The sequence below is a fragment of the Acomys russatus genome, chromosome 21 (assembly GCF_903995435.1).
Source record: "Acomys russatus chromosome 21, mAcoRus1.1, whole genome shotgun sequence".
Classification (NCBI taxonomy): Eukaryota; Metazoa; Chordata; class Mammalia; order Rodentia; family Muridae; genus Acomys; species Acomys russatus.
Genome location: NC_067157.1, coordinates 58558109 through 58582501, shown reverse-complemented (window position 1 = coordinate 58582501; position 24393 = coordinate 58558109). Strand labels below are relative to the sequence as shown.

Sequence of the window (24393 nt, the reverse complement as noted above, 5' to 3'; positions counted from 1 at the left end):
GAGGTGCACCGCTTTATGGTTTTTATTTGTTTTGTGTGTAGTTTTTCTTTTGTGTCATGTGTGGTTTTTGCTTTGTTTTGGCCTCATGGTTTCCTGGGAAACAGTAGGGTCTGGCCAGTATGAGTCCCCTTCGCTTCAGGTGCAGCCACCTCTACTGTTATCCTTGCTGGTTTCTCGTTCAGTCTGTTTTCTTTTTGTGTAGTAGCTCTCCTGGAGGCTCATACCCTAAAGCTACTGAACTAAAGGTAACCACACTTGAATTGCTTTTGGCTAAAAGGCCTGGTCTTGACTACAGTCTGTGCTTGATTTGGGCATCTTGACGTGGTTGAGCCCAGCCTGGAAGCTTTCGTGCTTCTGCACTTTTTCTACTTGCCCTTGCTCTCATATTGTCTCACCAAGTTTATGTGTGGGCTGCTAACCCTCTTTGTGACCATTTCCTGTAGGGCCCTATGGCCAGTACATGGTGGTCAGGCTTCCAGGCTATCAGTAGAAAGTCCTGGCATGTGTTTTGTTAGTATGACATGAATCTTGGGCTTTTCTTGGTCATGAGGGCCTTTCTTCCTCCCCTGTCCCCTCTTGGTCAGGTCATTGAGCAGTGTCCCACAGTGTCACTGACTCTCCTTTCAGGGTGCCTGGCTATGTTAGTATGGAAAGCTGTGGAGAATAATGGAAGATTGTCAGTAGCTTAACACAGCAAAGTCTGTTTCCACACAGCAGGCACCAATAAAAATAACTTGGTGATGATCATCAGCTTTACTGGGCTATCTGGCCTCTAACTAAAGGGAGGACAGGCTGTAAGCTAGCTAACCCAGGGCTCTGGAAAGGCAAGGGTGTCTCTATCTTCCTGTGGAGTGGCCTAGCTTTCCAGATACACCCACATCTCTGACTGTTGCACATTGCTGCCCCGGGACAGGCAGGTGTTAAGGCTGAGAATATCAGGTGTCTGCAGCAGCAATGTGATTGCACCAGGTTGACCCCAGGGCTTTGGACCTCTGGCTCAGTGCTCCTCCTGAAGATGGCTTTCCTTCCCTGGGTGTTCAGGGAAGTTCCTGTGACTGTGTCCCATTGGGGAGCTCTGTGAGTACACCCCTTTATCTCTTGTAAATGTCTCAGTGTATTAAGGCATGGTCACACTCACTCCTGATGGAAACAGTTCAGTTATGTCAGATGCTGAGTTCCAGGAGCTGTTCTGTTTGCTTTCTGCTTTTACCTGTGGCAGTACAAGAATTCTGCGAGATCAAGCCAGTCAAAATTCCTGCATTAGACCTGAAGAAGTATTGGCAACTGATGGCTTCTCTGGGAGAGAGAGGACAGAGTCATTTTTCTTTGGTGATGTGTTCACTAGTAGCTGGCTCTTGCCCTACTGAGTAGCCCTGACCCTTGCACACAGTGGCTGCACTAACTGGATAACCTGACCCAAGCACACACTGACTGGCTGGACCTAGTGGGTTGTTTTAAAAAACAAAAGCAGCCGGGCGTGGTGGCACACACCTTTAATCCCAGCACTCAGGAGGCAGAAGTAGGTGTATCTCTGTGAGTCGGAGGCCAGCCTGGTCTACAAAGAGTTCAAGGACAGCCAAGGCTACACAGAGAAACCCTGCCTCAAAAATCCACACAGACACAGACACACACACACACACACACACACACACACACACACACACACACACACAGAGACACACTCACCCACACACACACTAAATTAAATAAATAAATAAATACAAAGAGAAGAGGGCAGAAGGATTGGAGGACATTTGTTTGTGGCAAAGTTGAAGTGGGAAGAAAGGAGTGGGTGTGACCCAGATGCAGGGCTTAAGTGTGGAATTCCCAAGGTGTAAATTAAAATACTATATTAAAGCACACTGTGTCTGTCACATTGTTCTTGCTTGTCAACCTGACCACATCTGGACTTTGCTAAAACCCAAGTGGCTGGGCACACCTGTGAGGAATGTTTTTCTTAATCATAGGCAGTGGGAAGACCCACATGTGGTCTGGGCCACACCTGATGGCAGCCCATACAGAGGACGTGTGAGAAGGGATTCTTTGCCCCTTCCTCCCCCTCACTCGGGTGGTGACGCCCTTCCTTCACCCCACAAGTGCCTGCTTTTCGGGATTCCAGCTGAGACATCCAGCCTCATTGACTGAACTCTACGGAATTTTTGGACTTTGCATTGGTGGGTTAGCTAGACCGCAGCCTGTAAGACACTTCAGTCCGTTGGTTCCCTTTTTATACGGCACCATCCTTTCAGTTACATTGTCCTAGAGAATCCTGTGCAGTGCAGTGTCCCTGAGGTGCCACCAGATTCCTTCTCCATTGTCCTATTTGCATCAAAATATATGTGTATGGCTGTGTGCTTAAGCATGCTTGAGTCTGAGCATGTGTTAGGCATAGGCGTACATGTATGCACGTGTGTGAAGGTATAGGCACACGTGTGAAGTTATAGGCATACATGTGTGCATGTGTGTTTGGTTTCTTACTGTAGAATCGCCCACACTTAGTCTTCCTCAGAGGCTTGCCATTGCTGCTCCCACCTGAGCTGTGATGTCTTGGTAAGTGTTGCTGTCGTGTCTTCTTTCACACTTCAGTGTGTTTAGACTAATCCGTTCTGTTAGCCCCTGGATGGTAAGAACACGTGAGGTGCTCCAATTGCTACTCTCCAAATTTACACACTGTGGGGTAGGAAAATGGATCCCGTTTCTTCCCATGTAGTTGCAAGAAAGTTGGATTTGGAACCTAGAGAATGTCACAACAGAAGCGGTGCATGCAATCATCACATGTACAAGTTAGCTTATGACACTCTTTATTCTTGTGTCCCAGAAATAGTAGCCCTCGTTGTTCAGGACAACAGCCTAGGAACATGTTGTCTCCTCTAACTAGTCCCTAGCACCCACTGGAGAACAAGGCTGGTCAGAGTTGTCATCTCAGTGGCTATGGTCCTAACTTGGACAAGCCAGGAGCTGCCTCTACCAGACCACAGCAGCTCCCCATACTGTGGCCAAGGTGAAGCCCCGGGAGTCTGCTTGCTCTTGGAAGCTATAGGATCCATGCCTCCATCTTTCAGTGTCTCTCAGCAAAGTATGTTTCCATAGCCAGTGAGGCCTTGCTGATTTCTGTCCCCATTGGTGCTGATCTGTTCCTCCAGGCAAACAAGACTTGTCCTTTTGAAGCAAAATTCTGCCCAAAGCCCCAGCTAGATAGACCCTTCCAAGCCACGGTGGCTGGGGTGTGGGGAGACAGGAGAGTTTATATTCTAGTTTAGATCACACTGTTAATTCACAAAGCAACAGGAGGAAAGAAGCAGCTGTCCTAAAGGTAAGAGACAGTTCAGGGCTCCTAGTGCATGGTGGCTGTGCAGGCACCTCAGAGCTATGCACAAGTGCCTGTCATGTGACTAGTTGGTCCTGTGTTGGTCCTGCATGCTGTGGCTGGCCTGGTCTGTGCTCATCCTGGGTTATGGTTTGATATGCACTGTTCTTTTGTAGACCAGTGGTAGCTTGAGTTATACACTGAGGTCTTTGAAGCTCTAAAGCATGAACGTCACATAAGGGCAAAGGGAAGACTGCAGAGCTCCGGCATGCAATGGGTGAAAGTCTTTGCCAGCTGTGTGTTTGACAGGATTATAGTGTGGAATATACAAAGAGCTAAACAGAGCAAGCTACCTAATTAAAAATGTGCTATGGAGGTGAACAGTTTACAAAAGAACTCCTTTTAATGCATGTCTAATAAACACTAAAAAGAGTGTTGACATCCTTAGCTACCTGGGAAGTGCAGATTACAGCTATTTGGAGATTCCACCTCACTCTCAGTCATAGTGGCCTTCATCAAGGAGACACATGACAGCAGTGCTGCTGTGATTGAAGACATTGTGCCTGATCACTGCTGGTGGGAGTGCAGTGCTGGTGTGAGTGTGGACATTGTGCCTGATCACTGCTGCTGGGAGTGTAGTGTTGGTGTGAATGTGGACATTGTGCCTGATCACTGCTGCTGGGAGTGTAGTGCTGGTGTGAGTGTGGACATTGTGCCTGATCACTGCAGCTGGGAGTGCAAACTTGTGCAGCTGTTGTGGAAATCAGTCTGGCAGTTCTTAAAAAAAATTAAAACAAGACTACACATGACCCAACTATACTATTCCTGGTGTTCTCCCCCTTTTCCTCTTTCTACCTGCCTTCCATCCATCTATCATCTACCTATTCATCTGTCTATCTTCCATCTGTCATCTGTCCCTCTGTCTTTCTATCCATCTGTCTATAGGACTCTATACCCTATTGTAGAGATACTGGCACATCTATGTTCATTGCTGTTCTAGTCACAGTATCTAGCAAAAGAAGTTGGCCTAGTGTCTCTTCACCAGTGAATGGATAATAAAAGCATTTGTGCACAATAGAATTTTATTCAGCTGTGAAGAAAAATGAAATGATGAATTTGGCAGCAGCATGATGGATGGAACTGGAAAAGACACTGAGACACCCAGGCTCAGAAGGCAAACACTGCATATCCTCTGACACAGGTTACAGCTTTGCTTTCTTAGTTGTGTTTAATTTGGAATGTCTAATTTGGAATGCTTGTAGAGAAACTAGAAATACGCCATGGGATGGGAGAAGAGGCATCCAGGGGGCAGGATGGCAGAGCATGTGTGATCTGACCGTGGAGGGAATCCTGAGGAGGGCAGAGCATGTGCCATGTGAGAGTGGAGGGAATCCTGAGGATGGCAGGGGTGTGGGGCAGCTGGTCATTCTGCAGGTTACTGATGCTCAGCTGTTGCCCACCTTTAAAACATTTTTATTTACATGTGTTAATTAGACATAGTGATGCTTTTTATTATGACATTTTCACACACATATATATATGCTTTTATCATATTCATCTCTTCTACCTGAATAATCCCAGTTCTTTTCCGAATTAGTCCTCCTATTTCTATTATTATTATTATTATTATTATTATTATTATTATTATTATTATTATTATTATCACAATGAGTGTTTACAGGAGCATAGGTAAAGGGCTATTTACAGGAACATGGGCACCTTACCAGTGATATAGCCACTGAAGAAAATGTCTCTTTTCCCTCAGCAACTGCTAACTACCAATAAGTCCTGAGGGAGAGGTGGGGACTCATGACCCGCCATGCCTCCCATCACAGAATATTGATAGGGTGTAGTTTTATTCACAGATGCTGTGAATTCAAGGGGCACTGGCCATGTCCTGGCCAGAAGACTGTGTTCTACAACTTTCCACCCCTTTCTCTGGCTCTCACCATCTTCCCTTTCTTTCTTCAGTGATGTTTCCTGAGCCCTGGACAGGATAGTCAGCAATCACATATTGCTAGTCTCTGCAGTTACTGCTGCACCTGCAAAAGGAAGCTTCTGTGACCAAAGCAGAAAGCAACGCTGATCCTTGAGTACGGACAAGTGCGTGGAGAGCAGTTTGACAGGCATTGCAGTGTTAGGCTGCAATAAATTACATTTTAAAATGAATCAGAGTGTAAATTAGAATCATCTGTAATGGATACCCCAGGAACTTTGGGGAACTGTCGTTAATTTTCAGTATTGAGGTTTGTGTTTTTCCTTCTGATGGTAAACTTTAAAGGATGGCCTGGGCGTGGTCGGCTGTTCCTAGAAAGGCACAGGCATCATGATCCCTGGAGACCATGTGACTGAAAACCTGTGCCCACAGTGCATGTGGGGAGGAGGGGCAGCAAAGGTTTCTCCAGCCTCCTGCCACTCAGGTCTGAGGTCATGCTTACTAAACTATTTAATGAGGTAAATGAAATATCTTGAGCATTTGTCAGCAAGCACTTGGTGAGACTCAGTCACAACTTGCTGCTGATGTCGTGCACAGTAAGCTAACTTCTGTCTCAGAGGTGGTTGAGCATCCAGATCCACTGAGTACTTGAATGTGGCTGCAGGGGTCACTGGACCCACTGGCAGGGGTCGTCCTCAGGCCAGGTCACTGGGAGCTGGCTGCTCACTTTCTCAGTTCTGAAGGAGACCCAGAAGGTGGAGAGTGGCCTGTGAAGTGGGACCAGGGGCAAGGCTCACTGGAGAGGGGGAGTGGGTAAGTGTGGTATGTGTCCTTGTGCTAATGAGGACTGGACCTTGATGTGTGTTACCTGCCTCTACCCTCATCTGACTTACACTTTGTATTTTCAGGCTGATAGAGGACATCCTCCCAGAGATGCCCTCCTCGGATGGCCACACAAGTGACATCGTAGCAGAAAGATACGTGGCTGAGTCTAAGGAGTCTGCAGCACATGCTCCACTTGCCTGCACCACGCAGCACTGTGCTTTCCCTTTAGATGGAAACCGTCTCTGTGTGTGGAGCCCCAAGGGCCCTTCTCACCAGGCAGGTCACAAACCAAGGCTGTTGCTATGGGTCCAAGGTCTCAGAGCCTTGCCCTGCCTACTTGTTTCTCCCAGAGTCTAGAACACTGGCTTTCATGAGGTAACTGTGAGCTATGGCAGAAGGATGTTGATGAGCAAACCTTTATGTTAGGTTCTTTTTTTTTTTTTTTTAAGTACAAATGCTCTGGAGCTAACTTTCTTTAAAAAGTTTTTACAAGAGCTGGGTGTGGTAGCACACACCTGTAATCCCAGCATTCAAGCAGGCAGAGACAGGTGGATCACTGTTAGTTCAAGGCTAGCCTGGTCTACAAAGCTAGTCCAGGACAGCTAAGGCTACACAGAGAAATCATGTCTCAAAAAACAAAACAAAGTCTTTTCAAGAATATGAACAAGCAAAGGCCTGTCTTAACTCAATGAAGCCCCTTCATTCACACTCCAGCCTGAGGTGTCTTACTTTGCAATGAAGAATGAAATGTTTAGGAGAAAAGTGTGCCATGTAAGTGTGCACATCTGGGAAGCTATGATCAGGTCAGGCCTTTTCTTCTTGCCAAATGCAATGCTGTTTTGACCACTAGAACCGGAGGCACATTTACCTCATGTTTAAACTTGATGTGAATGGAATTTATGTGTGCTTTGGGAGCAGTTTGTTTCATTCACATGTGTTTAGGAGGTCCTGTACTTCTTCCTTTCCATAGCTTCACAGCACACTGAATGGACTACATTTTATCCACTGTAGGCTTTATTTATTTATTTACTTATTTATTTATTTGCCATTTTCTGGTGCACCTATATGGAAATGGCTGAGTTACAGGAGATGCACATCCTTAGTTCTCAAGCGGCTGTGCCAAGCTGTGTCTCGCTGATGGTCAGAGCTGTGGTTGAACACACCTTGTTTGCATGTGATCCTTCCAGGCTAGCCCTGGTGGGTTAGCAGCCCCCATTGCACAATACGTTCGAGCTTTACTATGACCAGAAGTCAGTCTTACTGCATGCTCACTGGCCTCGGAGATGCTCAGTTTGCAGATGTTTGTGTTTAAGGACTGCCTCTTTTGTTTGTTGGCCTCCCTTGTTGTTTAATTTTTCTGTTACATTATCTGTGTTTTTCATGTTGGTGTGAAGGTTGCTTCAGAGAATAATCAGCAGTGTGTTCAGGAAAATGAATGATTTAATTAAAAGTCAGTACATGTGATGAATATGTATATATGGAACTTATTTGTTTTTTAGCTTCTCACCTTGCAAGGACACCGTCAATCGATTACTGCTGTGGCTTTTGGAAATCAAACAGATCCACTTCGACTCTGTTCTGCATCCCAGGATTGTGTTATAATGTGGAGTGTGGACGAATGCAGAGAGAAGACACTTCAAGGTAAACAGACGGAAGCACAGTTAGCAGTACTCGAGTGCAGAGGTGCTGCGGGTGTCTCTGTGCTGGATGCAGTGGTAGGTAGAGGGTTGCAGTGGCACACGGCCTGGGTCATCACAGTGGTAGGGAGAGGGTTGCAGTGACACACGGGCTGAGTCATCACAGTGGTAGGGAGAGGGTTGCAGTGGCACACGGCCTGGGTCATCACAGTGGTAGGTAGAGGGTTGCAGTGGCACACGGCCTGGGTCATCACAGTGGTAGGGAGAGGGTTGCAGTGACACACGGGCTGGGTCATCACAGTGGTAGGTAGAGGGTTGCAGTGGCACACAGGCTAGGTCATCACAGTGGTAGGGAGAGGGTTGCAGTGGCACACAGCCTGGGTCATCACAGTGGTAGGTAGAGGGTTGCAGTGGCACACAGGCTAGGTTATCACAGTGGTAGGTAGAGGGTTGCAGTGGCACACAGGCTAGGTCATCACAGTGGTAGGTAGAGGGTTGCAGTGGCACACGGCCTGGTTCATCACAGTGGTAGGTAGAGGGTTGCAGTGGCACACGGGCTGGGTCATCACAGTGGTAGGTAGAGGGTTGCAGTGACACACGGCCTGGGTCATCACAGTGGTAGGTAGAGGGTTACAGTGGCACACGGCCTGGGTCATCACAGTGGTAGGTAGAGTGTTGCAGTGGCACATGGGCTAGGTCATCACAGTGGTAGGTATAAGGTTGCAGTGGCACACGGGCTGGGTCATCACAGTGGTAGGTAGAGGGTAATCACAGTGGTAGGTAGAGGGTTACAGGGGCACACTGGCTGGGTCATCACAGTGGTAGGTAGAGGGTTGCAGTGGCACACGGGCTGGGTCATCACAGTGGTAGGTAGAGGGTTGCAGTGGCACACGGGCTGGGTCATCACAGTGGTAGGTAGAGGGTTGCAGTGGCACACGGCCTGGGTCATCACAGTGCTAGGTAGAGGGTTGCAGTGACACATGGGCTAGGTCATCACAGTGGTAGGTGGAGGGTTGCAGTGGCACAGGGCTGGGTCTTGACAGTGGTAGTTAGAGGGTTATAGCAGTGGCACACGGGCTAAGTCATCACAGTGGTAGGTAGAGGGTTGCAGTGGCACACAGGCTAGGTCATCACAGTGCTAGGTGGAGGGTTGCAGTGGCACACAGCCTGGGTCATCACAGTGGTAGGTAGAGGGTAATCACAGTGGTAGGTAGAGGGTTACAGGGGCACACTGGCTGGGTCATCACAGTGGTAGGTAGAGGGTAATCACAGTGGTAGGTAGAGGGTTACAGGGGCACACTGGCTGGGTCATCACAATGGTAGGTAGAGGGTTGCAGTGGCACACGGGCTGGGTCATCACAGTGGTAGGTAGAGGGTTGCAGTGGCACACGGGCTGGGTCATCACAGTGGTAGGTAGAGGGTTGCAGTGGCACACGGCCTGGGTCATCACAGTGCTAGGTAGAGGGTTGCAGTGACACATGGGCTAGGTCATCACAGTGGTAGGTGGAGGGTTGCAGTGGCACACGGGCTGGGTCTTGACAGTGGTAGTTAGAGGGTTATAGCAGTGGCACACGGGCTAAGTCATCACAGTGGTAGGTAGAGGGTTGCAGTGGCACACAGGCTAGGTCATCACAGTGCTAGGTGGAGGGTTGCAGTGGCACACAGCCTGGGTCATCACAGTGGTAGGTAGAGGGTAACCACAGTGGTAGGTAGAGGGTTACAGGGGCACACTGGCTGGGTCATCACAGTGGTAGGTAGAGGGTTGCAGTGGCACACGGGCTGGGTCATCACAGTGGTAGGTAGAGGGTTACAGCAGCACACGGGCTGGGTCATCACAGTGGTAGGGAGAGGGTTGCAGTGGCACACGGGCTGGGTCATCACAGTGGTAGGTAGGGGGTTGCAGTGACACACGGCCTGGGTCATCACAGTGGTAGGGAGAGGGTTGCAGTGGCACACGGGCTAGGTCATCACAGTGGTAGGTAGAGGGTTGCAGTGGCACACAGGCTGGGTCATCACAGTGGTAGGGAAAAGGTTGCAGTGGCACACGGCCTGGGTCATCACAGTGGTAGGTAGAGGGTTGCAGTGGCACACGGGCTGGGTCATCACAGTGGTAGGGAGAGGGTTGCAGTGGCACACGGGCTAGGTCATCACAGTGGTAGGTAGAACGTCATCACAGTGGTAGCAAGAGGGTTGCAGTGGCACACGGGCTGGGTCATCACAGTGGTAGGTAGAGGGTTGCAGTGGTACATGGGCTGGGTCATCACAGTGGTAGGGAGAGGGTTGCAGTGGCACACGGGCTAGGTCATCACAGTGGTAGGGAGAGGGTTGCAGTGGCACACGGGCTGGGTCATCACAGTGGTAGGGAGAGGGTGGCAGTGGCAAACGGGCTGAGTCATCACAGTGGTAGGTAGAGGGTTGCAGTGGCACACGGGCTGGGTCATCACAGTGGTAGGGAGAGGGTTGCAGTGGCAAACGGGCTGAGTCATCACAGTGGTAGGTAGAGCGTGGCAGTGGCAAATGGGCTGAGTCATCACAGTGGTAGGGAGAGGGTTGCAGTGGCACACGGCCTGGGTCATCACAGTGGTAGGTAGAGGGTTGCAGTGGCACACGGGCTGGGTCATCACAGTGGTAGGTAGAGGGTTGCAGTGGCACACGGGCTGGGTCATCACAGTGGTAGGTAGAGGGTTGCAGTGGCACACGGGCTGGGTCATCACAGTGGTAGTTAGAGGGTTGCAGTGGCACATGGCCTGGGTCATCAAAGTTCTAGGTAGAGGGTTGCAGCGGCACCTGGGCTGGGTCATCACAGTTGTAGTTAGAGGGTTGCAGTGGTACATGGGCTCGGTCATCAGAGTGGTAGGTAGAAGGTTGCAGTGGCACACGGGCTGGGTCATCTGAGAAAAGGAACCAGAACTGAGGAAAAACTTTATAAGGTTGGCCTCTAGACAGACATTCACGACGTTTTCTTGATGGACCATTGATCAAGAAGGGCCCAGCCCATAGTGGTGGTTCCCTGCCGCCCATGTGGTCGTGGAGTGTACAGACAAGCAAGCTAGATAAGCAAGCTGAACAAGCCACGAGGAGCACGTCAGTGTGCAGGGCTCCCTCAAGGCGTCAGTGTTAGTCCCTGCCCCGGAGACGACCCCCCCCCCCCCCGACTGCTCTGGATGGCGAACAACAGGCTGTAAGATGAAGGAAACCTTTCCTCCTAACTTGCTTTGGCCATCACGTTTTATCATAGCACTGGAAACCCTAAGTAAGGCCCCTGGCATGGAGGAAATGGTGGTGTATTCCTAGTACCACCTAGGGAGGGACTCATCTGTAAATCACTTGTAACATCCAGGGAGTGGACCTTTGCATGCCCCTTCAGTGCCTCAGGGGTCCTCGTGTACCTTGTCATTAGCCCACTGACCTCTGCTGTGAGGTACCCTGATGCAGAGGACTGCTGACGTTATTCTGGATTTTCTTATTTTAAACATCCATATTGTAGACTTGAGGACCTGTGGACAGTCTGGATGCAGTACCTTACCTCATGCATAGGCATCCTAGGGGCTGCCTGTGTTTCCTACTGAAACTTAATGGTGCAGGAGCAAGGTCCCCTGTGTCAGAAGAGCTGCACATGTGAAGCTGTAGGTGGAAGGTCCGTGTGTTAGGGCGGCTGTGTCTCTGAGGCTGTGGGTGGAAGGTCTGTGTGTTAGGGCGGCTGTGTCTCCGAGGCTGTGGGTGGAAGGTCCGTGTGTTAGGGCGGCTGTGTCTCTGAGGCTGTGGGTGGAAGGTCCGTGTGTTAGGGCGGCTGTGTCTCTGAGGCTGTGGGTGGAAGGTCTGTGTGTTAGGGCGGCTGTGTCTCTGAGGCTGTAGGTTCACAGCTGTCTGTGTTATGTGGTGTTCTCTGAGGTTTTTGTTTCCCCGTGTTCAAGGTTACCATGTTTTTGGTTTCTCATCTGCACGTTGACGCATGGAAGGTCTGGCTGTGCATCACAGCACAGTGCTCACTTGGCATTTGTCTCAGTACCTAATGAGTTGTTCCCATGTCTGGTTAGTATGCTGATGCTTCTGAGCTGAGAGTGAGCTTGCATTGTGGGTTTGAAGGGAGCCTACGTCCGGGTAGCAGTAACTTCTCAGTGTGGCTCTTTTGTCCTCTGCAGGAGTGGGAGCCGAATTGTATTGGTTCCTGAGAGCATTGCAGGTTGCTCTTTCCCACCAAGTCTAGGTCTGCTGTTGGGGTTATGATTTTACTCAACCACTCCTGTGCTTGAGGCTTACCCCTGCCTTTCTGTTTGGACCTTGTCCTAATTTAGCGTCCAGATACTTCCTGCTGGGAATTCCTTGTCATGTCTGAGAGCACTGTAGATGTAGGCATGGCCATTCCTGCCCACAGAGCCCCTCTCACTGTCCTTCGGTCTGGGTTCTCTGGGCCTCCATCTTTCAGTTGCTCAGGTCAGAACCTCAGATCATCTCATTTCTAATCCACTGGTGAGTTCCATTTGTTTTACCTTTAAACCCTGACTCACATTTTGGCATCTCTCACACATCTCTAGGTACTAAGGCACAAGCTACCAAACCCTTCCTCTGGAATCCCACGTTAACTCTTAGCATTTCTCTTTGCCTTGGTCTCTCCATGCCTGCATTTACTTCTCTAACACGTAGACTGAGGGCACTCTTAAAGTTACTCATCTCTGTCCAGTGCATGCACAAAGCCCTGCAAGTTAGAGAAAGAGCCACACATGCAGGCTCCACCCTCAGCCTGGTGGAGCAGGGACTCAGCTGCTGGATCTCTGGTCATGGACTGAGGCGCCATCTTTGCTGCAGGCTGTTTCTGGCGACTCTGCAGCCCTGGTCCATGGCTGCTTGGGCACCTGCCTCTCTGCATGTGGCACCTTGTATGTGTGGTGCCATCACTAACTCTCCATGGAAGTCATTGGTCTGCTTGTTCCCTGGGGTCGACTGTGCTCAGTCTTCACCTCCTGTGTGCTCATCTGTCTAGTTGGGGCTGACCGTGCAGATGCTGAGAAGAGGCTGGCGTGGCACACATAGCACAGGGCGAGTCCATGAGCGAGTGAGTTTGTGATGCACATACATTCCTTTTCATGGTGTTGCAGTCAGGGTTCTCACTGAGGGACTGAAGCGCAGATAACTGAAGCAGTGGAGCTTTGTGTCTGTGTGAGGGGACTGTTAGAACGCCGTATAGGCCGTGCTCACCGTGGTTCTGCAGTGGCTTTCTTGAAAGGCCAAGAATCTCGAAGTTCAGGCCGTGAGCCTGGGCGTCAACATTCCCAACTTGGTGCTGGAGTCTCATGAATCTATACAGAGCTGCTGGTCTCCAGTCTTAGAACCCCACAGCAGCTCTAATAGCGAAGGAAGCCACAACAACAGAGCAGATGAACTTGCCATCAGGAGGGAGGGCAAGCAGGCAGAAGGTGAACGCTCTCTTTTTCCACATTCTGCTATGTGGGCTGCCACAGAAGATGTGTCCTCCAACATCCAAGGATCCAGATTTAGGGTGTGTCTTCCCACCTCAAATGGGCCAGTCAAGAAAACCCCTCACAGATGTGCCCAGCTGCTTGGGTTTTACAGATTACAGATGTAGTCAAGTTGAAGACTGAGACTAGCCACCAAACAGGCTCTTCTGGTTGGCTGGTGACATTTCCGAAGTTCAGGGAAGACGACAGTCACAATTTGGCTAGTGTGGCTGCATTGAAGCTTGTCTGCATGTTGGACCTACAGGGATATTGTCATGGTGTTAAAAGCCCCAGCGGCCAGAGGTCTCCTGCTGCCCACATCTGTTGGAGAGTGTTCCTTCCAGAGTCTGTATAGCAATGGGCACAGGGAGAAGAGCTTGGTCTGTGCAGCAATTCTGGGTGCCCACGGCCTCAGGATGCTAGTTTCCTTATGACTGTGGTCCCGTGTTGAAATGCCTCAGAAAAAAGACTGTGCTCCGCCATCACATAGCAGCAGATCATTGTTTCTCTGCTTGTAGCTCTAGAACAGAGAACTGCACAGGACCCATGCTTCTGATGCTAGCATCTTACGTTTGCTCTAGGGCTGACTCCTCGGGGGACTGTCCTGGGCTCGAGGGACGATCCTGGGCTCCTTTCACAGACAGTGCTGTGTTTGAGATTTAGTCTGGACGATCGCGCTATTGCAGTGTGTGCTGGAAACAAAATATCTGTGATGGATGTGGAGGTAAGATGACACTGTGGAGGCACTGAACACGCGTTGAGATACATTTCAGGCTGCGCTCTGTTGCTGAGTACTTCATTTCCTCTTCCCCCTTTAAATCCAAAAAAAAAAAAATAGATTTGGTAGAATGTGTTTTGTGAAGATGTTGTGGGGACACCAAGGATAACATCTTGACCTTGTAACTGATAAGCCACCAGAATCAGTGTTCACATATATGTGTCAGGGATGCTAACTGATAAGCCACCAGAATCGGTGTTCACATACATGTGTCAAGGATGCCTCTCAGTTGACACATTTACCAAGAGAGCTCTTTCTTGAACAGTCTCTTGCCTTAGGAGTTCCCCAAGAATCTGCATAACACAGTGCTTCCGCTGCCTGTTTGTCAAAATCCATTTTCCAATGTGACTCAGACTTTTCATTTTCTTCTTAACTGAGGCAGTTTATATAAAAGTAACCATCTCCTAGGCTGGATTGCCAGCCCAGCCTTTGTTGGGCACTGGGCTTAGGCTGTGCTAAAGTGGTGCCGGGTGTTAAACAGTCTTCCTGGAGAGAGGGAAAGAGCCTGTGCCTCCCCAGTTCATGGGAGAGTGGCCAGTACCTGAAAAGCTGGCTTACCCATTTCCAGTTAGTACAGTGAATGAAGTGCTTTGCCTTCTGTGGTTTCTCTTGCTCTCTACTTTAAAACTTTTAGGTGAGGAAAGAGCCAAGACTCATCAGGTGCTTAGCCTAGGCCCTAGGACACAGGGAACACTGGTGATAACCGTGTCCTAGTGACTGTTGTATTGCTATAGAGACACCACGGTCAAGGCAGCTCTAACACAGGGAAGCATTTTTGGGAACTGGCTTGTACAGGTTCAGAGGCTTAGTCATTATCATGAGGGCAGGGAGCCTGGTAACACACAAGGTGCTGGAGCAGTAGCTGGGAGCTGCATCCTGGTCCTCAGGCAGGGACAGAAAGACTCTTGGTGTGGCGTGGGCTTTTAAAGCCTCCGAGCCCATTCTCAGTGACACCCTCTCTACAGTGAGGCTACACCTTCTCATCCTTTCAAACTGTGCCACTCCCTGGTGACCAGCATTCAAATGTATGAGCCTGTGGGGCCATTCCTATTCTAACCACCACACGAAGGGAGCACAGTGCTATGTTCAGACAATTTTGGGGCTAACTGAATAAAATTGAAGTTCATATTGAGAGAAATAACATCTTCTCACACAAAAGTCATAGGTGGGAGACTGGGTGGGCATGGAGTAGCTGTCATGGCTGGAGGACTGACATTCAGCTCTAAGTACTAAAGATGTTGTGAAAACACCCTGAGGTAGTTAACAGATTTACACTAGGCCCCTCTACTACTTAACAGAACTAACCACCAAAGGGAAGAACTAACGTTAATTAGCACAAGGGAGACCAGATGAATTAGATAGTTAAGATTGCTAGTGTTTGAAGTGGCAAAGTGTTCAGGGAGCAGAAGTGACTGACACGGTGTTATGTGTCAAACTTAAGACAGCAGAATGGTGCCCAGGCTCAAGCTGTGTGAGCAGCAGGCATGCAGTGTGAGAAGCCTGCTCAGGGAGAGGAATGTGCTGGAGGCACAAGGAGCAGCGCACGTCCACAGGCGCTCACCGCTCCCAGAATAGTGTGCAGCAGGCCACAGTTCTCGGAAAGACTTGAAGCGAACACTGTGAAACATAAACCACTGAAGCCATTAAGCCATTAAAAGGGTATATAAAGTATTGTAATGTTGAGTAATCTCCCCTACCCCTGGGACCTGAGGAGAACAGCAGCTGCCACTCCCAGGAGCTCCTGATGCTCTCACAGCCCTGTTGCGTAGGGCATGGCAGACTGTGAGCTGCTCCACTGACTTCTCGGCCAAGCCTGAGACCTGAAGGAAGGGAGCGCTGCCTCTGGAGGAGCTGTTGCCATGCTGTCTTGTTACAAGTTAGCGCTCTTTACCAGAAAGTAGCTTCAGAGGGAGGGAGAAGGGAGGGTAGGCACATTGAGGTGGGCAGTAGAGGAAAGAGACAGGCAGACAGTGATGGGGGCAAGGAACCGTTGTAAAGCCTGAGCATCCTACCTTCTCCCTGCGCCCTATGGGCTGCCCAGGAGAGTGTGTCGGGAGAAAGCCACAAAGACAGGAGCTCTGAAAGATGCCAGCTCCCTGTGTTGTGTCAGGTTGGGTGGGGCTGGTCCTTACCTTTTACTGATAGCTGATGTACTTCCCTCAGAGCTCGAACATTAGATTTTTAACTTCTAAGTTGATATAGATATGGAAGATCCAAATTTGGAAGAAGTGATGTGTAAAATAGAATTTATTCTTTTAAATATTCTCTCTTATTGTCCAGATAAAAATTGTTCTCTCCCTCTCTCCCTCCCTCCCCCTCCCTGTCTCTCTCCCTCCCTCCCTCCCTCCTTCCCTCTCTCTCACTCTGTGTGTGTGTGCACGCGCATGTGAGCACATGTGCCACAGCACACGTGTGGAGGTCAGAGGACAGCTGCAGAGTCGACCCTCTCCTTCCACCACATGAGTTCCCGGGTCTGAGCGTCTGGCTTCAGGCTTGGTGGCAAGTGTTCTTACCTGCTAGGCCTTTGCCTGGCCATGTAGACTTTATTTCAACAAGATCTCTTTTCTGTGGAGGTTGTTCTAGAAAATTGCATAATAACATCTTTTACAAATCCTAGAAGCAGTCTGTGCTGGTGGAGCTGCAGGGCCATCAAGGCTCAGTGACAGCAGTGGAGTTCTGTCCCTGGCAAGCACACACTCTCATCTCTGTGTCTGAAGACAGAAGCTTTAAGGTGGGCAGCCTGGCTTGGGATGCTCGGGATGTTGTGGATAGATGGCTGCTGCTGTTTGCTGCTGCTGCTGCACAGGCTCTTCTTGTAGTAGAAACCTGACAGAACTGGAGAGAAGATGGCTAAGAGCACCAGTGTTCCTGCAGAGGACCAGTACCCTGTCCACAGAGCCCACACAGTGGCTCCTCTCTCTGGAAGTCTAGTTCCAGGGGCTCCAGTGCCCTGTTCTGGCCTCCATGGGCACCTCTCACATGTGATGCACATACATGCACGCACATGAACACCTCTCATATGTGGTGCACATACATGCATGCACATGGGCAACTCTCACATGTGATGCACATACATGCATGCACATGGGCACCTCTCACATGTGGTACACATACATGCATGCACATGGACACCTCTCACATGTGGTGCACATACATGCATGCACATGGGCACCTCTCACATGTGGTACACATACATGGATGCACATGGGCACCTCACATGTGGTACACATACATGCATGCACATGGGCACCTCTCACATGTGGTGCACATACATGCATGCACATGGGCACCTCTCACATGTGGTGCACATACATGCATGCACATGGGCAGCCCTCACATGTGGTGCACATACATGCATGCACATGGGCACCTCTCACATGTGTACACATACATGCATGCACATGGGCACCTCTCACATGTGGTACACATATATGCATGCACATGGGCACCTCTCACATGTGGTACACATACATGCATGCACATGGGCACCTCTCACATGTGGTGCACATACATGCATGCACATGGGCACCTCTCACATGTGGTACACATACATGCATGCACATGGGCACCTCTCACATGTGGTACACATGCATGCATGCACATGGGCACCTTTCACATGTGGTGCACATACATGCATGCACATGGACACCTCTCACATGTGGTACACATACATGCATGCACATGGACACCTCTCACATGTGGTACACATACATGCATGCACATGGGCACCTCTCACATGTGGTACACATACATGCATGCACATGGGCACCTTTCACATGTGGTGCACATACATGCATGCACATGGACACCTCTCACATGTGGTACACATACATGGATGCACATGGGCACCTCACATGTGGTACACATACATGCATGCACATGGGCACCTCTCACATGTGGTGCACATACATGCATGCACATGGGCAACCCTCACATGTGGTACACATACATGCATGCACATGGGCACCTCTCACATGTGGTACACATACATGCATGCACATGGGCACCTTTCACATGTGGTGCACATACATGCATGCACATGGACACCTCTCACATGTGGTGCACATACATGCATGCACATGGGCACCTCTCACATGTGGTACACATACATGCATGCACATGGGCACCTTTCACATGTGGTGCACATACATGCATGCACATGGACACCTCTCACATGTGGTGCACATACATGCATGCACATGGGCACCTCTCACATGTGGTACACATACATGGATGCACATGGGCACCTCACATGTGGTACACATACATGCATGCACATGGGCACCTCTCACATGTGGTGCACATACATGCATGCACATGGGCACCTCTCACATGTGGTGCACATACATGCATGCACATGGGCACCTCTCACATGTGGTGCACATACATGCATGCACATGGACACCTCTCACATGTGGTGCACATACATGCATGCACATGGGCACCTCTCACATGTGGTACACATACATGCATGCACATGGACACCTCTCACATGTGGTACACATGCATGCATGCACATGGGCACCTCTCACATGTGGTGCACATACATGCATGCACATGGGCACCTCTCACATGTGGTGCACATACATGCATGCACATGGGCACCTCTCACATGTGTACACATACATGCATGCACATGGGCACCTCTCACATGTGGTGCACATACATGCATGCACATAGGCACCTCTCACATGTGGTACACATACATGCATGCACATGGGCACCTCACATGTGGTGCACATACATGCATGCACATGGGCACCTCTCACATGTGGTACACATACATGCATGCACATGGGCACCTCACATGTGGTACACATATATGCATGCACATGGGCAACCCTCACATGTGGTACACATACATGCATGCACATGGGCACCTCTCACATGTGTACACATACATGCATGCACATGGGCACCTCTCACATGTGGTACACATATATGCATGCACATAGGCACCTCTCACATGTGGTACACATACATGCATGCACATGGGCACCTCTCACATGTGGTACACATATATGCATGCACATAGGCACCTCTCACATGTGGTACACATACATGGATGCACATGGGCACCTCTCACATGTGGTACACATATATGCATGCACATGGGCACCTCTCACATGTGGTGCACATACATGCATGCACATGGGCACCTCTCACATGTGGTGCACATACATGCATGCACATGGGCACCTCTCACATGTGGTACACATACATGCATGCACATGGGCACCTTTCACATGTGGTGCACATACATACATGCACATGGGCACCTCTCACATGTGCACATACATGCATGCACATGGCCACCTCTCACATGTGGTACACATACATGCATGCAAGCAAAGCACTCATACACATGCTCTAGAAATGAACACACTTTAGAGCATGCACTTGAGGAGGCTATTTTCTCACCACAGAGATGTGCAGCTTAGACGTGCTGTTGGCGCCTTGTGTCATTTCTTGTGTCTCCAGTGCTTGGGTACTGAACAACTGTGAGGATTTTTCTTAACTCTAGATCTAGAGTGAGTAGCACATGTATCTGCAGTGTGCCCTAGTGACCAGCAGCTGAGGATCTAGAGTGAGTCGCACATGTATCTGCAGTGTGCCCTAGTGACCAGCAGCTGAGGATCTAGAGTGAGTCGCACATGTATCTGCAGTGTGCCCTAGTGACCAGCAGCTGAGGATCTAGAGTGAGTAGCACATGTATCTGCAGTGTGCCCTAGTGACCAGCAGCCGAGGATCTAGAGTGAGTCGCACATGTATCTGCAGTGTGCCCTAGTGACCAGCAGCTGAGGATCTAGAGTGAGTCGCACATGTATCTGCAGTGTGCCCTAGTGACCAGCAGCTGAGGATCTAGAGTGAGTAGCACATGTATCTGCAGTGTGCCCTAGTGACCAGCAGCTGAGGATCTAGAGTGAGTAGCACATGTATCTGCAGTGTGCCCTAGTGACCAGCAGCTGAGGATCCAGAGTGAGTCGCACATGTATCTGCAGTGTGCCCTAGTGACCAGCAGCCGAGGATCTGGTGACCACAGTGAAAGGATTCCATCAGAACCAACCAAGCTTCAGAAAATGTAAAGCAAAGTGCAGGCTCACTTCGGAGCAGCCCAAGGTGGCTAGTGTTGCTACAGTTCTACCAGCAAAGGTTGGCCATTTGCCATTGTCAGGCTGAAAGTCACACGGGTGTATTAAACCACAAAAGTTGCGAGAAGACATTCTGTGGTCATTTTGAAGTACCAGGCGGGTCCTGGCTTCCTCTGGGCGTCAGCAGCTGTTGGGGCAGAATCCACATGGCCTCCCTGCATGAGCGACTCTGCCCTGCAAGTTATTTACATTCCGGACAGAACAGAGGGCTCCCGGATCGCGGTGGTCATGGAGTGTTGGGAGCTGACATTTTGGGATGTCCTCGGAGCTGTGCCTTCCGCAGAAGGGATGGTGGGCACAGCAGCCACCGGACTGTCATGGTTGGAACTCTGCAGCCGGGGCACACCCAGGGACATGCTGGCACTTCGTCACTGAGCCACTCTCTGGAGTGTTGGCGATATACCAGGGACTGCTGTGTCTCAGCTGTGCCGCAGTCCTCCGATCCACAGGTAGTCGACTTTGGAAGAATCAGGGTGTTTTCATCATTATTCTGAAATATTGGGTTTTAATAGCACAGTCATTCAATATGCGAATTTTAATTCTTTAATTATTAATTATACAGATTAATTTTTATTGCTTAAAATTTAGTTCATGGTTTAGCAATAATGGCAATATTTATTATGTCTCTTAAAGAAATGTCTTTCATTTAAAGGTCTGGGACTATCGTGTGGGATCCTTGACATACAGTTCATGCATTTTAACAGGTAAATCAAAGACTTTTCTACATTCTAGCTGAGTAGGCTGTGTAAACAAACTCTCCTAGTGTGGCAGACAGAACTCATCCCAGAGTGTAAGCATTATGTAGCCAGACAGCATTGACTCCCTTCTGTCTGCTGAGTGTGCAAACTTTAGCTACAGTCTCTGAGCATTTTAACATAAACATATATGCACACATACATACATGCATGCACACATACATAGAGGCATGCATACAGCCTCTGAACAGCTGTTTCAGGTAAGTATGTAGAGTAGGCTGGCTCTCACATGGAGAGTGCCCTCTGGTGGCCTGTGGAGGCTCCAGAGCTGGGGGAGTGTGGAGGGCACCGGCACCTTCCTCACCAGGGGGCCACTCTGGGCAGCATGCCACACACTGATTAGGCTAGAGCACTGGTCATCTTGTGACTTCCAGGATAATTGTCCCTGGAGCCTGGGGCTGTGTGTGTGTGTGTGTGTGTGTGTGTGTGTGTGTGTGTGTGTGTGTGTGTGTGTGTAATGGAATAGCTCACCTCAGGCCCTGTATTTCCCCCTGCACCTCATGGGGCTGCTTCTGGAGTTCCTCCCACGTTGCCCCATGTGTGCATCACTGCTCTGGGAGAACAGGACGACCAACATTAGGGTCTTTCCTCACCTTTGAGAGGCCTCATAAAAATGGAAAACACAGGTGCCCTGGTGTCCTGCTGGAGGTACTATTGTAGTTGTCCAAGACAGGACATTTTGAGGCCAGTCACCCACATGCAGAATATTGTGTTCTGACAGCCTGGAGTTATGACCAGGCTTGGGCATAAAGCACATTTTCTGGAAGTTTTTTTGGGGGTTTTCTGAAGACAATTTTGTGGAACAGTTTAATAGGGGAACACAAGTGTAGACTGTGCTGTAGACTCACCACGATGCCATTTGCAGCTCAGTAAGGACACACAGTGTTTCACAACCTCTGTTTATCAGTTCTTCCAAATCCTTGATAGTGTCAGACTACATTAGAAGTAAAATTAAATTTTAGGGAATCTCTTTACCTGCTATTTCTGTCACCAAGTTCATGGTTTCATTGCTATTAGCCTACAAGAACTGCTGTGCAGGTCTGCAGGGCTAGCTGAACCACAAGAACTGCTCTGCCAATCCGCAGGTCTGCTGAGCTGTGCCCCCTCCTCTAGGCTGTTGACCGTTGTCCTGGGCCTGCCCACTGTGGGCAGATGAGATGGAGCTCACCAGGACCCACAGACGCCCGCGGTGGTCCATTCCCACCATGCTTCTTACTTGGACAGCATCCCTCTTTTCTCTCTTGCTTATGAATGTCTCCAGTTCCTATCCACTTATAAATTTGCTTCCTGGTATGAAGATGAAGAATAGAGCTGAGTCCTGCGGCAGAAGCTCTGTCTCTGCTGAATGTCTCGTGTTCCCTCCACAGCCTACCCTCTCCTCAGTGTGCTTACCAGGGAGGAAAGTCCACAGCTTGTCACTGGCAGTGCTGACGGCCAGGTAAGAGCCCTGTGCAAGGTCTCTGTTTTATGTTGTCACCTGCAGTGTGCTAGGCTTCATCCCACTGTGCACCTCAGTGGTGGGGTTTGGAGGTCCTTGGCCTCCATGTTTAAAAAATGCTGTGCAGTATTTGAATGTGGCAAAAGTTGGAACTATTTGCTCAGCCATTAGCATTAGCTTTGTATAATTTTAAAACAAGACATTTATTTCAAATTATTTTATGTAGGCTTTTTGAGACAGGGATTCTCTGTGTATCCTTTGCTGTCCTGGAATCCCTTCATAGACCAGGCTGGCCTCAAACTCACAGAGATCTGCCTGCCTCTGCTTCCCCGAGTGCTGGGATTACAGGAGTGTGCCTGGCACGAATTTTTAAAAATGTAATCACTCAAGTTTTATTTCACAAAGGCACTGCTGATGTAAGCATGATGAAGATGTACTTGAGGAAGCTACAATAGTTTATTTTCTTTTTTATAAACTCAACTGCCATTATCCTGTGTGCTAGGGCTCAGTAACATGGTAGAAGTGCTCACGACTCAAAGGCTATGGCATGTGCTGTGTAAACCCCATAGGTGCCTCTGTGTGACAACAGGTTACAGTAGTGTCTGCAGGTATCAATTAGACACAGCAGTGTCTAATGAAGTGTAGGCATCTCTGTATGAGAGTGAGTCAAAGCCATGTCTGACCTAAGGTTCTGGAAAAACTTCCTCAGTAAATACCTGCTTGGAAGCTGTACAGCTTTGAAGAAGGGACTAAAGCAACATTCAGGGCAGCTGAAGTGTCTGAGAGAAGCCAGGAGCGTAACTGATGCTGTTACCTGCCTTGCCCCCACTCCCCTTTGGCTTTGCAATAAGTGTCATTTCCTGAAATCTGTACCCACATATTTGCTTTTGTAGCTGTGGATCTTTAGTCTGATGGAGAGACATCACTACCACTGTGTGGCACACGTGGACCTAAGGAAGGAAAGTAAGACATTCTCCACCCGAAGAAGGATGGCTGGTGAGTGCAGCCTGCAAGGTGCAGGCTCCTACATGGACACAGCGCTTGGGCACACACCAGGGTCTCTGTTGCCGGGATGGGAAGGACACCGCTGAGCCCCATAGGTTCTATGCCCCATGCTGGAATTGCCTCACAGTGGGGTATGGGAACGGAGAACACAGATACTTGGGTTGTCATGAAAGCAGGAGCTCAGGAGGGTGGGCCGTACAGCCATCAAGAGTGGTGCCTTGCCCCCTAGGGTGCTGCCTCAGTGTCTTCTCCTTCAGGTCTCCAATCCTGCCTGTACCTCCTGCTCCTCGCCCCTTCTCATCCACATCCTACCCCTGCACCCTTCCCTCCCCACTAAGCTCCCCAACAGCCCCTGTGTCCACCTCGGTCTGCTCCATTCACCTGCTGTAGGTCACTGAAGGCCATGCCCTCACTTGGGAAGTCATGGCTTCTTTTCCCAGTGAGGCTGAGGACGGTTATGGTATGTGCACTAGTTCCCATGTCACACTTCTGCCCGATGTGCCTGTTCTTCTGGATGGCCATTCTTTAGTTTGTATTTCTGTATGGCTTTAAATGATTTATTTTAAATTAGGGGCAAAATTACTGTTCTGCCAGTATAGCTAGCTCCTTTCTACCAAATGAATTAAGCCATGATTTTTGTTTTTTTTTTTTTATAGTCACTCATCCTTTTCTGCATCTTAGATCCATTTTAGGAGTGGTGGCACTAACCTCTTGGCATTGACAGTCTCTTTCCCCACGTCCCACCCCTTACAGACCCAATCTAGGGTGCACCTTTAGCCTTATTTTTTCTTAGTCTTCAAAATCTGAATTTTTAAAAAAAATTATGATTCATTCTGTCAACATGTATTTCTGAAACATCCCACATCTGCTCTTGTCTATCAGTTGATTGCTAAGCAACTTGGCTTCTTAGGTAATCAATAACTCTGTGCCCTAGAAGACAGTCAGTACCACACCGTACATGAGGTGGATAAAGGGGGAGAGGCTGAAGCAACATTCCCTGTCCTGAGCCTGGCGCACTGTGATCTCTGCCTGCCGGATGCCCAGTGTGGAGCGTACGTATGGTGGGCAGGGCCAACGCTGAAGGCAGGAAGCCTTCTGACTCCA

At 49.5% G+C, this 24393-nt stretch overlaps 1 protein-coding gene and 1 long non-coding RNA gene across 6 annotated transcripts in view; one reads left to right on the top strand and one right to left on the bottom strand.

Moving 5' to 3' along the window:
- The window catches only part of Wdr27 (WD repeat domain 27), a 91394-nt gene that overhangs the window by 2487 nt on the left and 64514 nt on the right, over positions 1–24393 (top strand). The window contains exons 2-9 of the mRNA XM_051164365.1: positions 6152–6344; positions 7568–7709; positions 13743–13885; positions 16557–16670; positions 20744–20795; positions 22214–22284; positions 23178–23280; positions 24224–24341. Coding sequence (XP_051020322.1) covers positions 6177–6344; positions 7568–7709; positions 13743–13885; positions 16557–16670; positions 20744–20795; positions 22214–22284; positions 23178–23280; positions 24224–24341 — 911 coding nt within the window. The 5' untranslated portion in view covers positions 6152–6176. The remainder of the gene's footprint in view (positions 1–6151; positions 6345–7567; positions 7710–13742; positions 13886–16556; positions 16671–20743; positions 20796–22213; positions 22285–23177; positions 23281–24223; positions 24342–24393) is intronic.
- LOC127205244 (uncharacterized) lies at positions 17167–19475 on the bottom strand. 5 transcript variants are annotated; one of them, XR_007832600.1, is made up of 4 exons: positions 19256–19475; positions 19059–19138; positions 18465–18544; positions 17167–17229 (listed from the first exon to the last, which is right to left on the bottom strand). It is a non-coding gene; the product is annotated as an uncharacterized LOC127205244 (long non-coding RNA). The 5 variants fall into 5 exon arrangements; XR_007832597.1 differs by lacking the exon at positions 17167–17229 and adding an exon at positions 17387–17468; XR_007832598.1 differs by lacking the exons at positions 17167–17229; positions 19059–19138 and adding exons at positions 17387–17468; positions 18225–18304.